This window comes from Entelurus aequoreus, linkage group LG01 (genome assembly GCF_033978785.1).
Source record: "Entelurus aequoreus isolate RoL-2023_Sb linkage group LG01, RoL_Eaeq_v1.1, whole genome shotgun sequence".
Taxonomy (NCBI): Eukaryota; Metazoa; Chordata; class Actinopteri; order Syngnathiformes; family Syngnathidae; genus Entelurus; species Entelurus aequoreus.
The window spans coordinates 19,990,948-20,006,989 of NC_084731.1; the positions used below are offsets into that span (position 1 = coordinate 19,990,948).

At 39.0% G+C, this 16,042-nt stretch overlaps 1 protein-coding gene across 1 annotated transcript in view; it reads left to right on the forward strand.

Annotated features, from left to right (window-relative positions):
- Positions 1-16,042, forward strand: part of si:ch211-236h17.3 (carbohydrate sulfotransferase 11) — a 62,958-nt gene that overhangs the window by 37,127 nt on the left and 9,789 nt on the right. The window contains exon 2 of the mRNA XM_062045429.1: positions 173-252. Within this exon, the coding sequence (XP_061901413.1) occupies positions 173-252 (80 nt within the window). The remainder of the gene's footprint in view (positions 1-172; positions 253-16,042) is intronic.

The window sequence follows — 16,042 nt, forward strand, 5'->3', positions numbered from 1 at the left end:
TGCCTCCATAGGCTGTCAGTGTTCCAGAAAAAACATGTCACGCACTTATTATACATATTTTCCCTCACGTGGACCTCAACTGATGCTTTAACTAAACACATTTTCCATCTTTACTCTTGGATCAGAACTCCTTCCGTAAGGTTTTAAATGACTGGTACTTATGTGTCTTCAGCTTCGGAGCAAACCGGGGAAGGAGGCATGAGGCAGAAGCCCAGGAGGAGTCCTCTGCAGACACTTTATGATGGTGACCAGGTCAGTGTCATTCCATGTAGTCCGATTGAAGCCTTGCAGTATTACAGTATAAAGGTATTCCAAAAACAGATACAAATAAGATATAAAATAATTATACATGTATTGAGCCTCGGTGCATTAATAACCACGTTGTGCTACCTTGACAGACCTGGACTTTGAACTTTTGGCTGTCATCTCACTCAACCAAATAGATACTGTTCACCTTGTCTGCTTAGCATACGTAGCTCAGGCCGATTACATCAAATCCGTGAGGACTGATGGCGGGCTGTAACGATAAAGCTAATAACGATAACCGTGGCATAGGGGTGTAACGGTACACAAAAATTTCGGCTCGGTACACACCTCGGTTTAGAGGTCACGGTTCGGTTCATTTTCGGTACAGTAAGAAAACAACAAAATATACATTTTTTGGTTATTTATTTACCAAATTTGTAAACAATGGCATAACATACATATACACACAGGGTCCATTGCCATGGTTAATGTGGTCGGGGGTGGGGCGGGGGTGTGGTTGGGGGCGTGGTTAAGAGGGGAATATATTTAAGATAGAATTCACCAACTCAAGTATTTCATATATATATATATATATATATATATATGTATATATATATATATATATATATATATATATATATATATATATATATATATATATATATATATATATATATATGTATATGTTATATGTATGAAATACTTGACTTTCAGTGAATTCTAGCTATATATATATATATATATATTTATTTTATTATACATATAAATAAAATAAATACTTGAATTTCGGTGTTCTGGATGCTATCCAGTAGATGGCAGTATTGTCCTGTTTAAGAGTGTCACAACATTGCTGTTTATGGCAGAAGAACTGCTTTACGGTAGACTAAACGTGACTGCTGTTGTTGTGTGTTGTTACCGCGCTGGGAGGACGTTAATGAAACTGCCTAACAATAAACCCACATAAGCAACCAAGAACTCGCCCTCGATCATTCTACAGTTATAACGTCATTGGGCAGGCAAGCTGTTTATATTGTGGGAAAGCGGACGTGAGAACAGGCTGTCCCCACTCAGGTCCGCATTGAGCTGGAGGGGGCGTGGCCTCCAGCTCCGGCTGAATACCGGGAGTTTGTCGGGAGAAAATTTCTGCCGGGAGGTTATCGGGAGAGGCGCTGAATACCGGGAGTCTCCCGCTAAAAACGGGAGGGTTGGCAAGTATGTGCTATAAAAACATTTGTTATTGCTTTAGCCCTGCCTGACTCGCCGAGGAGAGGCTGCTTGAATGCGGTGGTGACGCTTCAAATGGGTTAGCATGTTTGACGTGTTGTCAGAAGCAGCTGCTGAACAATGTCGGCAAACCCTGCGTCCTCCATTGTTGTATCGCGCAGCCGAAGTGTTCCCAAACGGGAGATCTTAACGAGGCAGGAGGGTCTTCCAGCTCTGGCTTTTACATGTTGTCCTAGCCCGTTAGTTGCTAGCATGCCGTGTGTTGTGCCTCGGTGTGCATTGTTTACACAACGTGCGGTACGCTACTTAATATGTCCGTGTGGAAACTCGTTCGGTACACCTCCGAACCGAACTGAAACCCACCTACCGAAACGGTTCAATACAAATACAAATGTAATGAATCTAGCGTTGTTAGCATTATCTAATATGCAAACTTGTTTACCAGTGTCTGTTAGTATTATTAACTTACAACGACATTCTTTTTGTATTGTTTCAGTTTCACAAATTCCTCTTTAAATTCACCAAAACGTCATTGGGGAGTTATTGAGTCTGTTTAGCTGATTGAAGAACTTAATTCCGCAGTTAGCGGGTCCATGACAATGGTTTCTGTTTTGTTTGATCATTCATTTTACTGCCGTGTTACAGACACCGTTTGGAAACAATTTGGTATGTAAATAAACATTTACAGAATCTTTCTGTGTAAATAACTTATTTCGCGATGTACATATCTGCGGGTGCGGCTAATATATGGAAAATTGTTTTTTCTTCTAAAAATTTGGTGGGTGCGGCTTATATTGTGTCACATGCTCTATAGTAGGGAAAATAAGGTATTAAAAAAAATAAAAAACTTGGTCAAAAGATTTCAGTGTGTGTATCAGTACTTTTTGAGCACATTGAATAACACCGTGATAATATAGATAACTGTCATTTTGGTCACAATAACTGTTATAAAATGTTCATATACAAAACCCAAAACCAGTGAAGTTGGCACGTTGTGTAAATGGTAAATAAAAACAGAATGCAATGATTAGCAAATCCTTTTCAACTTATATTCAATAGAATAGACTGCAAAGACAAGATACTTAACGTTCGAACTGGTAAACTTTGTTATTTTTTGCAAATATTAGCTCATTTGGAATTTGATGCCCGCAACATGTTTCAAAAAAGCTTGCAAAAGTGGCAAAAAAGACTAAGAAAGTTGAGGAATGCTCATCAAACACTTATTTGGAACATCCCACAGGTGAACAGGCTAATTGGGAACGGGTGGGTGCCATGATTGGGTATAAAAGCAGCTTCCATGAAATGCTCAGTCATTCACAAACAAGGATGGGGCGAGGGTCAACACTTTGTGAACAAATTTGTGAGAAAATTGTCGAACAGTTTAAGAACAACATTTCTCAACCAGCTATTGCAAGGAATTTAGGGATTTCACCATCTATGGTCCGTAATATCATCAAAAGGTTCAGAGAATCTGGAGAAATCACTGCACGTAAGCAGCAATGCCCATGACCTTCGATACCTCACACGGTACTGCATCAAAAAGCGACATCAGTGTGTAAGAGATATCACCACATGTGCTCAGGAACACTTCAGAAAATCACTGTCAGTAACTACAGTTCGTCGCTACATTTATAAGTGCAAGTTAAAACTCTACTATGCAAAGCGAAAGCCATTTATCAACAACACCCAGAAACGCCGCCGGCTTCGCTGGGCCCGAGCTCACCTAAGATGGACTGTTGCAAAGTGGAAAAGTGTTCTGTGGTGTGAAGAGTCCACATTTCAAATTGTTTTTGGAAACTGTGGACTTCGTGTCCTCCGGACCAAATAAGGAAAAGAACCATCCGGATTGTTATAGGCGCAAAGTTGAAAAGCCAGCATCTGTGATGGTATGGGGGTGTATTAGTGCCCAAAGCATGGGTAACTTGCACATCTGTGAAAGCATTATTAATTCTGAAAGGTACATACAGGTTTTGGAGCAACATATGTTGCCATCCAAGCAATGTTATCATGGATGCAAAAAGAGTGCGGGTACTAGACTGGCCTGCCTGTAGTCCAGACCTGTCTCCCATTGAAAATGTGTGGCGCATTATGAAGCCTAAAATACCACAACGGAGACCCCCGGACTGTTGAACAACTTAAGCTGTACATCAAGCAAGAATGGGAAAGAATTCCACCTGAAAAGCTCCAAAAAATGTGTCTCCTCAGTTCCCAAACGTTTACTGAGTGTTGTTAAAAGGAAAGGCCAATGAACACAGTGGTGAACATGCCCCTGTGCCAACTTTTTTGCAATGTGTTGCTGCCATTAAATTCTAAGTTAATGATTTTTTGCAGAAATAAAAAAAAAAGTTTCTCAGTTCGAACATTAAATGTCTTGTCTTTGCAGTCTATTCAATTGAATATAAGTTGAAAAGGATTCGCAAATCATTGTATTCTGTTTTTATTTACGAATTAGACAACGGGCCAACTTCACTGGTTTGGGGTTTTGTACATTGTCTCTAAATGTGCAATGTGTGGTCTTTCTTCAGGGCTCTGTAAATCTTTGTCCTGCTGTTTACTCCAAGGTGTTTGTTTCAGAACATGCAGATCTTTGGGGGGATTTGGCTTCTTCCTCTTATTGGAACCGTTTCCCACGCAGAACATTGAGTGCGCAGAGGTTCCAGTTACTCGATGTCCCAATGGGTGCAATAAATTAACGTTACTGGTGCTGACTTTGGCAGCTTGAATGCGGAATAAGTCATGATCAATATAATGTAAAGAGCCATATCGTGTTTAAAGTGTCCAAACCCAGCCTTTTTCTTCAAGTCTCAAAAGAGTTGCCTAGCCAGTATGACAGTATGACCTTCATTCGATTCAAAATTAGGTGTGGCTCCTTATTTCTGGTCGGTAACCATTGTCATGTGGTATGGCAGCTGTTGTTTGTGCCGCTTTCCCTTGTGCAACCTTGTACTGGGATGTTTTGAAAATGATTAAAACAAAAAAACATTTCCAAATGTCAAACGAACGCACTTTAACATCAGGATCTGCATAACCTATAACGCCAGCCGAGGCACGCTAACTTGTTCTGCATGAGTTGTGTAAAGGTGTGCTGCAAAAAGTCAGTGTTCAAAAACAAGAAAAAAAATATACAAAAATTAGGGGTATTTTTTTTAAACTAAGCAAAATTATCTGCCAATAGAACAAGAAAATTTGGCTTGTCAGGACTTTCCAAAACAAGTAAAATTAGCTAACTTCAATGAACCCAAAAATACCATAAAGGCCTACTGAAATGAAATGTTTTTATTTAAACGGGGATAGCAGATCCATTGTATGTGTCATACTTGATCATTTCGCGATATTGCCATATTTTTGCTGAAAGGATTTAGTATAGAACAACGACGATAAAGTTCGCAACTTTTGGTCACTGATAAAAAAAAGCCTTGCCTATACCGGAAGTATAGCGTGACGTCACAGGAGGAAGGATTCCTCACAATTTCCCCTTGTTTACAATGGAGCGAGAGAGATTCGGACCGAGAAAGCGACGATTACCCTATTAATTTGAGCGAGGATGAAAGATTTGTGGATGAGGAACGTTAGAGGCAGTGCAGGGTGTATCTTTTTTCGCTCTGACCGTAACTTAGGTACAAGGTCTCATTGGATTCCACACACTCTTCTTTTTCTATTGTGGATCACGGATTTGTATTTTAAACCACCTCGGATACTATATCCTCTTGAAAATGAGAGTCGAGAACGCGAAATGGACATTCACAGCGACTTTTATCTCCACGACAATACATCAGCGAAGCTCTTTAGCTACTGAGCTAACGTGATAGCATCTGGCTCCAATGCAGATAGAAACAAAATAAATAAATCCCTGACTGGAAGGATAGACAGAAGATCAACAATACTATTAAACTATGTACATGTAACTACACGATTAATAATTCTCAGCCTGGCAAAGCTTAACAATGCTGTTGCTAACGACGCTGAAGCTAACTTAGCAACTTAGCAACCGGACCTCACAGAGCTATGATAAAAACATTAGCGCTCCACCTACGCCAGCCAGCCCTCATCTGCTCATCAACACCCGTGCTCACCTGCGTTCCAGCGATCGACGGCGCGACGAAGGACTTCACCCGATCACAGATGCGTTGGCGGCTAGCATCGGCTAGCGCGTCTGCTATCCAAGTAAGTACTCCTTGTTGTGTTGCTACAGCCAGCCGCTAATACACCGATCCCACCTACAACTTTCTTCTTTGCAGTCTCCATTGTTCATTAAAGAAATTGCAAAAGATTCACCAACGCAGATGTCCAGAATACCGTGGAATTGTTCCATGAAAACAGAGCAGTTTGTATGGTGACACATTGGGTACGAATACTTCCGTTGCCGTCGTGACGTCACGCACATACGAATCATCCAAAGACGTTTCCAACCAGAAGTTTAGCGGGAAATTTTAAATTGCACTTTATAAGTTAACCCGGCCGTATTGGCATGTGTTGCAATGTTAAGATTTCATCATTGATATATAAACTATCAGACTGCGTAGTGGGTTTCAGTAGGCCTTTAAAATAAGTATATTTTCTCACTAATAACAAGTGCACTTTTCTTGGTAGAAAAAAAAAAAAGACCTTTTTGTTCAATATGTTGAAAAATATTCTTAAATGAAGTAAATGCTAGTGCCATTATCTTGACATAATGATATGCGCTCCGCATTACATTTCTTGAAACCAGCAAACTTATACTAAAAACTAGTTTATTGTTCTTAATGGAAAGGCAACAAGGCAAGCGCTTGCTACTCTCGGAGTCTACTAGCCACTCAGGCAAATCATATGGTCTAAAAATGCATTTTTCCATCGATAACATGACATCATCGCGCCAAGTGCGTGCTCTTTCAGTCAATTAGTGCGCATATATACAGCCCGGCCCCCGGCCAAAATCTTTTTAATTGTAATTTTGAGGAATTTATCTGAATGTGCATGAACTATTTCTGTTCAAAATTGTTTGAAATGTTAAATGTTTAAATATTAACTGTCAGTTTACTGTACTGTGCCAACTGTACTACAGTAAGAGTACGTATTTTGTATTGTTTCATTGAAAATAAAACAGCAAAGTCCATTTGGTCCATCTGTTTTAATTATGAGACACAATTGTGTCAAAATCATGATTTTTTTTTTTCATGCTTGAAATAAGAAATTATTACTTTAAAAAAGTAGTTTTATACTTGTGAGTGTCGATGACACAGCTTTGCAACAGTTGATATTCTAGTTTCAAGCATGTTTTACTCAATATAGGTCTTAAAATCTCAGCAACAAGCTGTGATATCTTACTGAGATCATTTAGGACCAAAACCCTTAAAAACAAGTAAAACACTCTAACATAAAATCTGCTTAGTGAGAAGAATTATCTTATCAGACATAAAATAAGGAAATATCACCCTTATTTGAGATATTTAATCTTACTTAGATTTCAGTTTTTGCAGTGTGTGTGCAGGTGCTGCATATGTAGAAATATCTGTGGTGTTAACTATGTTCCAAAAGGTCTTAAGAAGACTGAATTGCGCAAAAACTGAGGGCGCTTTTCCCATAAGAATGAATGTAAATCCAAAAAATCCATTCTAAAAGGTGTACAGTAACTAATTAAATACCGCGGTAGTAATGAATTAAAATAAGTACTGTACTGCCTCTAAGATATACTGTCAAAAAAATGTTTTACGGACAAGACAGTGCGCCGTCTTCACGTCATGATATTGCAGGTGAAACGAGCAGAGGCGCATGTTAGTCAACGCACAAAACACTTACAAGCAGACACAATGTTGGGACAGAAGAGGGAAAATGGTTGTATTTTGGCTTAAAAACTAACGATAAAGTTGGAGCTGTAAACACTAAAGACTTTAAAAGCAGCTAACGTCCGTCCACACAGTGTTTTAGCTACTTCTAAATCACTAATCCTCATCTCCATGGCGACAAATAAAGTAAGTTTCTTACAAGTATGATCCCTGCAGGACGAGGAATAGCTCAACATGTTTCACTACACACCGTAGGAGGATACGATAGCAGTGTTTCCCATAAATTGCCAAGATACCTGTGGCGGTGGGGGCGTGGCTATGGGCGTGGTCACCATGACATCATCGAGTAATTTGCATAATTTACTACAATGATATGATTTTCTCTAAAAAGGCTCAAAAAATGTATACTTACTAATTAATAATAACAGTTTTGTTTTAAACGTCCATCCATTCATCCATTTTACAATATAATTACAACACTTTATGTACATATTTATATACAGATTTGAACAATAAGTTATTCACTGAAATATATTTATTAATTGTGGTTCTTACAAAAAATATATCTTATAAAATATAAAAGCTAAAATGTCTCTTAAAGCTCTGCCCCTTTATTTAGTGCATACTAAATAATTTAACTTTAGCCTACTACTACAACCATATTATTTACCAGCAACATAAAGTGAAACAGAGGCAGAGGTGTCCTGCCACAGTCAGTAACAAATAAACAGAAAACAGTAGTGGTCAAATACAAATAAGGCAACAAGAGAAGTATCCTGCACTTCTCTTTTGTAAAGTAAATCTGAACAGCCTATATGGGCATCTACATCAACTATATGATTTGCCTGAAAAGCTGAACAGGAAAAAAAAAAAAAAAAAAAAAAAATTAAAAAAATCTATTTGTGGCGGACGTAATTCTTTCGTGGCGGGCCGCCCCAAATAAATGAATGTGTGGGAAACACTGGATAGCTCACCTCTAACAGCGCTCCTGAATGTAAACAAATGGGTGGATCGATACAGATATCGATTGTAACGAGTATAAGAGCCGTATATAGTCGATACTACAATGATTACATCAATATTTTTTACTATCACAACATTTTTTGTCTTTATTTTGTTTATAAATTCAGGAAATACGTCCCTGGACACTTGAGGACTTTGAATATGACCAATGTATGATCCTGTAACTACTTGGTATTGGATCAATACCTACATTTGTGGCATCATCCAAAACTAATGTAAAGTATCAAACAACAAATGAATAAGTGATTATTACATTTTAGCAGAAGTGTAGATAGAACATGTTAAAACAGAAAGCAAGCAGATATTAACAGTAAATGAACAAGTAGATTAATAATTGGTTTTGTACCGCTTGTCCCTCATAATTTTGAGAAAATAACATAATGATAAATGACACAATATGTTACTGCATATGTCAGCAGACAAATTTGGAGACTTCGTTTGCTTACTTACTACTAAAGAGAAGTTGTTTAGGATGCTCGAGGGTTGTACCGATACCAATATTTTAGTACTGTCACGGCGGGGGGTCGCAACTTACTGCGGGGTCGTTCCTCCCAGATTGCAGACGGACAACTCCGGACGAAAGCGTGAAGGTAGGAATATGATTTATTGTCATAAATCCTACACATTACAAAAAGACAGGAACCAAACAAAAGGAAAGCATGCCGTTCGCGCGAGAAGCTAAAGAACCGAAACTTAGCACAGGAATAATTAGCCAGAAAACAGGAATACCAACGTGACTGTTGCATGCAGCAAACAATGAAGCCAGACCGAGTGTGGCGAGAAAGATGAATAAATAGCTCTCTGATTAGTGGTCGACTGCAGGTGAGCGTGCCGACCATTAACCAGAGACAGGTGAACCCAATTAATCCCCATAGAACAGTGGTTCTTAACCTGGGTTCGATCGAACCCTTGGGGTTCGGCGGAGGTCAAAACCCACCCGACATATCGCGTAAATACAAACTTCTCCCTATCGGCATGTTAGGGATACGGCAACACCTGACTGATTTGCAGGTGTGTAATTTATTGTGAGTTTATGCACTGTTGGTTTTGTTGTTTAAACAAGGTGATGTTCATGCACGGTTCATTTTATGCACCAGTGAAAAAAACATGGTAACACTTTAGTAGGGAGAACATATTCACCATTAATTAGTTTCTTATTAACATGCAAATTAGTAACATATTGGCTCTTAACCAGTCATTATTAAGTACTTATTAATGCCTTATTCGGCATGGCCTTATTATAACCCTAACCCTCTAACCCTAACCCTAACCAAATAACTCTAAATTAAGTCTTTATTACTAAGAATATGTTCTCCAAGTGTCCAAATAACTCAAAATTAAGTCTTTGTTACTTAGAATATGTTCCCCATACTAAAGTGTTACCAAAAACATATAACTTTGTCTTGAATTTGAAAAAAAAAAAAAAAAAAAATTTTTCACTAAAGAAGGGTTCGGTGAATGCGCATATGAAACTGGTGGAGTTCGGTACCTCCAACAAGGTTAAGAACCACTGCCATAGAAACCAAAACAAACCCAGAGGTGCACAAAACAGGAACTGAGGGAGTCCAAAACTAACAGAACATAACTAAACAAAACATGATCCGGCCACGGATCATGACAAGTACTGGTACCAAAATGTATTTCGATACTTTGCAAAATAAAGGGGACCACAAAAAAAAACTAGTATTGGCTTTTATTTTAACAGAAAATCTAATGATACATTGAATATATGTTATTGCAATCAAGGAAGAATTTTGTCATAAAATAAGAGTGAACAATCGAGACAACTACTCCTTTTAGTAGTAATTTGTCTGCTGACGTGTGCAGTAACATATTGTGACTTTTTTCAACGTTTTCTAGTTGGAATGTTAAAGGCCTACTGAAACCCACTACTACCGACCACGCAGTCTGATAGTTTATATATCAATGATGAAATCTTAACATTGCAACACATGCCAATACGGCCGGGTTAACTTATAAAGTGCAATTTTAAATTTCCCGCCACACTTCCGGTTGAAAACGTCTAGATATGATGACGTATGCGCGTGACATAAACGGTTGATAGAAGTATTGGTACCCCATTGAATACAATACAAAAAAGCTCTGTTTTCATTTCAAAATTCCACAGTATTCTAGACATCTGTGTTGGTGAATCTTTGCAATTTGTTTAATGAACAATGAAGACTGCAAAGAAGAAAGTTGTAGGTGGGATCGGTGTATTAGCGGCGGACTACAGCAACACAGCCAGGAGGACAGAGATGGATAGCAGACGCGCTAGCCGCCGAACTCACCTTAACTTCCTCCGTCTCGCAGACCGCATCTGTGATCGGATGAAGTCCTTCGTCGCACCGTCGATCGCTGGAACGCAGGTGAGCACGGGTGTTGATGAGCAGATGAGGGCTGGCTGGCGTAGGTGGATAGCTAATGTTTTTAGCATAGCTCTGTGAGGTCCCGTTGCTAAGTTGGCTTCAATGGCGTCGTTAGCAACAGCATTGTTAACCTTCGCCAGGCTGGAAAGCATTAACCGTGTAGTTACATGTCCACGGTTTAATAGTATTGTTGATCTTCTGTCTATCCTTCCAGTCAGGGATTTATTTATTTTGTTTCTATCTGCAGTTAAGCACGATGCTATCACGTTAGCTCCGTAGCTAAAGTGTTTCGTCGATGTATTGTCGTGGAGATAAAAGTCACTGTGAATGTCCATTTCGCGTTCTCGACTCTCATTTTCAAGAGGATATAGTATCCGAGGTGGTTTAAAATACAAATCCGTGATCCACAATAGAAAAAGGAGAGAGTGTGGATCCCAATGAGCCAGCTTGTACCTAAGTTACGGTCAGAGCGAAAACATATATGTGTTGCACTGCATTCTAGTCCTTCACTCTAACGTTCCTCATCCACGAATCTTTCATCCTGGCTCAAATTAATCGTCGCTTTCTCGGTCCAAATCGCTCTAGCTGCATTGAAAACAATAGGAAAATGTGAGGAGCCTTTCAACTGACTACGTCACGCTACTTCCGGTAGGGGCAAGGCTTTTTTTTATCAGATACCAAAAGTTGCGATCTTTATCGTAGTTGTTCTCTACTAAATCCTTTCAGCAAAAATATGGCAATATCGCGAAATGATCAAGTATGACACATAGAATGGATCTGCTATCCCTGTTTAAATTAAACAATTTCATTTCAGTAGGCCTTTAAGTATCTTGTCTTTGCAGTCCATTCAATTGAATATAGGCTGAACAGGATTTGCAAATCATTGAATTCTGGTTTTATTTACAATTTACGCAACATGCCAACTTCACTGGTTTTGTACATTTTAGTACAAGGACAACCCTAATCCATTCAAGACCCCTAAAAACAAATACAGAGAATAATTATAGTTTTACTTGCCAAAAAACAATACAAAAATACGTTGAATGTCATTTGCAACATTCTTTGGCCTTATGGTGGCTTATATTTTGCAACACCATATTTTTCTTATTAATATTTTTCACCTCACTGATTTATCTACCTGGCTGGTATACAAATCCCCCACAAGTCTCCCTGACGTCGTTCTCTTTGTCGGAATTTTCATGCCAATCCAATGCTTCTATAATTTTGTTGTGAAGGATGGAAAAAAAGATGCCAGACCGCTTTGTTGAATTACTTCAGTTGCAATTTGCAATGTGTTTATCTTGGCCCTGCTAAGACTATGAATAGCTCAGGAGATCTGCTTGCTTTTTTTTACTTGGACAAAATTAAGACTGGCTAGCGTCAGTTTAACTAAAAACTATTGCTGACACTCTGTTTTCATTTGAAAGCTTAAAGATGGAGTCCAAATCTTTGACTGAGTCATTTGTGTTCATGGTCTACGAGTTTGGAGGGTTGTCTGGATACTGTTTCACTCTCGACGCAATACCGATATTGGAGCTTTGAGTATCGGCTGGTACTGATACTGGTACTGGTACTCAGTGCTGAGCTCTGTAGAACTTGCACCTGGCTCGCTGACAACAAGCTATCCATACACTTGGGTAAAACGGAATCCATCCTGTTTGGGTCCCACATCAACCTTAACAAAGTCAATGACTTCACTATAAAAGTGGGTGACATTGTTATCACCAGGAAAGATGAGGTCACCTACCTAGGTTCCATTCTAGAGGCTAACCTTTCCTGTGATAAAATGGCAACCAAGGTAATCAAAAAGGTTAACCAACGAACGAGATTTCTCTACAGAATCTCCTCTCTGGTCAACAAAAGCACCATGAGGATTCTGGCGAGAACTCTCATTCAACCCTTTTTCGATTACGCATGCACCTCCTGGTACCCCAGCACCTCCAAAACCCTCAAATCTAAACTCCAAACATCCCAGAACAAGCTAGTCAGGTTACTTCTAGACCTTCACCCCAGATCCCACCTCACTCCAACCCACTTCTCCAAAGTGGGCTGGCTCAAGGTGGAGGACAGAGTTAAACAACTTGCACTGAGCCTAGTCTATAAAATCCGCTACACCTCCCTGATACCAAAGTACATGTCAAACTACTTCCTTAACGTAAATGACCGCCATAACCACAACACCAGGGGGAGCTCCACTAACCACGTTAAACCCAGATTCCGAACTAACAAAGGTCTTAACTCATTCTCTTTCTATGCCACATCAATGTGGAATGCGCTCCCAACAGGTATAAAAGAAAGGGCATCTCTATCCTCCTTCAAAACCGCAATAAAAGTTCACCTCCAGGCAGCTACAACCCTAAACTAACACCCTCCCCGGATTGCTAATAATCAAATGTAAACAATCAAATGCAGATACTTTTTCTTATGCCTTCTGATCTCTCTCTCTCTCTCTCTCTCTCTCTCTCTCTCTCTCTCTCTCTCTCTCTCTCTCTCTCTCTCTCTCTATGTCCACTACTTGCTGTCCATATCCTACCCCCCCCCACCCCCCCTCCACACCCCTGATTGTAAATAATGTAAATAATTCAATGTGATTATCTTGTGTGATGACTGTATTATGATGATAGTATATATCTGATAGTATATATCTGTATCATGAATCAATTTAAGTGGACCCCGACTTAAACAAGTTGAAAAACTTATTCGGGTGTTACCATATAGTGGTCAATTGTACGGAATATGTACTTCACTGTGCAACCTACTAATAAAAGTCTCAATCAATCAATGATATTGATAGAATATCGGCATGTCATCAGCATCATACCTCCAAGCAGGGAGGTAATGGGTCCCATTTTTATAGTCTTTTGTATGACTCGGCCGGGGTTTGAACTCACAACCTACCGATCTCAGGGCGGACACTCTAACCACTAAGCCACTGAGTAGCATGTTATCTTTTGTAAACGACTTGACTAAAATACAAGAAAAGACCAACCTTGTGTGCTCATTGGAGAACATTTAAATGTAAATATGTTGCACAACTGCTTGTATTAGACATTTTGGATGCACGCCGATGTCATGGGCTGTGTTACATCCGATATCAATATCAAACTAGGGACAACCCAACCACTTTTTAATTTTTATTTCTCTCTTTTTTTGGGGGCCGGCATAGCTCGATTGGTAGAGTGGCCGTGCCAGCAACTTGAGGGTTGATTCCGCCATCTTAGTCACTGCTGTTTAGAGATGTCCGATATTATCGGCCGATAAATGCTTTAAAATGTGATATTGGAAATTATCGGTATCTGTTTCAAAAAGTAAAATGTATGACTTTTTACAACGCCGCTGTGTACGCAGACGTAGGGAGAAGTACAGAGCGCCAATAAACCTTAAAGGCACTGCCTTTGCGTGATGGCCCAATCACATAATACCTACGGCTTTTCACACACACAAGTAAATGCAAGGCATACTTGGTCAACAGCCATACAGGTCACACTGAGGGTGGCCGTACAAACAACTTTAACGCTGTTACAAATATGCGCCACACTGTGAACCCACACCAAACAAGAATGACAAACACATTTTGGGAGAACATCTGCACCGTAACACAACATAAACACAACAGAACAAATACCCAGAACCCCTTGCAGCACTTGCATATAAATATAATTCACCTTACTTTACAGCAGTTGGCATTAAATTCATCTTTTAAATTGTATTTATTAAATGTGTTATCGGATCAATGTGAAAGACATTTTGTTTAATAAAATTGATATTTTTTTATGGCTCAGTGGGATGGAACATCGTAAAAACTTGATTTAAGACCCAACCTTACTGGGGAGTATAGACGAACTGAGGACAATCTGTAAGTAATAAATGCATATAGAGCTTGGCATTAAAAAGGAACATGGCTGCAATCCAGCGATGACTTATTTACATGGCAATTCCCCCCGCCTGAAATATTTCAACCCTCCTCTCTCCTTGTCTTTATTTTTTTTCCCTCTACATAAGTCACTTTTGTTGCGTTTGATCCCGAGTTCACAGCTGGCTCGCCACAGAATTATAACTTGTGCTCCGAATATAAATTACGTCCCATAGGGCAGGTCCATCATTAGGGCGAGCGTCGCCGCTCTGAAGAAAGTCCCGGAAAGCTGTTTGTAGTTAGAGACACGTTGGTGTACTGCACGTGCTCAGTAACCATCCCAGCCCCAACAAATGTCATTAACTTTAATAGTCCTGCTTTTTTGTGCCATCTCAGCATGAAACCATGTACAATGTAGCAACACTTGCACAATATAATGGAAGCGCTGAATCAGCAACTGCTCTGTTAGATTAGAGTATGAAATATATAAATAAAAAATATGCTTAAAAAAACTGCTGCGGGTTAAAAAAAAAAGGAGATTTCTTATCGGCCATCTACAAAACCCAAAACCAGTGAAGTTGGCACGTTGTGTAATTTGTAAATAAAAACAGAATACAATGATTTGCAAATCCTTTTCAACTTATATTCAATTGAATAGACTGCAAAGACAAGATATTTAATGTTTGAACTGAGAAACTTTGTTTTTTTTGTTGCAAATAATCATTAACTTAGAATTTAATGACAGCAACACATTGCAAAAAAGTTGGCACAGGGGCATTTTTACCACTGTGTTACATGGCCTTTCCTTTTAACAACACTCAGTAAACGTTTGGGAACTGAGGAGACCAATTTTTGAAGCTTTTTATGTGGAATTCTTTCCCATTCTTGCTTGATGTACAGCTTAAGTTGTTCAACAGTCTGGTGGTCTCTGTTGTGTTGTTTTTTTTTCAAAATTCACATTATGTTTATAAACTTAGAAAATATGTCCCTGGACACATGAGGACTTAAATTATGACCAATGTATGACCCTGTAACTACTTGGTATCGGATCGATACCTAAATGTGTGGTATCATCCAAAACTAATGTAAAGTATCAAACAACAGAAGAATAAGTGATTATTACATTTTAACAGAGGTGTACCGTATTTTTCGGAGTATAAGTCGCTCCGGCCGAAAATGCATAATAAAGAAGGAAAAAAACGTATAAGTCGCACTGGAGTATAAGTCGCATTTTTTGGGGAAATTTATTTGATAAAACCCAACACCAAGAATAGTTCAAGTTCAAGTTTATTATTTGAAAGGCAATTTAAAATAAATAAAGAATAGTGAACAACAGGCTGAATAAGTGTACGTTATATGAGGCATAAATAACCAACTGAGAACGTGCCTGGTATGTTAACGTAACATATTATGGTAAGAGTCATTCAAATAACTATAACATATAGCACATGCTATACGTTTACCAAACAATCTGTCACTCCTAATCGCTAAATCCCGTGAAATCTTATACGTCTAGTCTCTTACGTGAATGAGCTAAATAATATTATTTGATATTTTACGGTAAT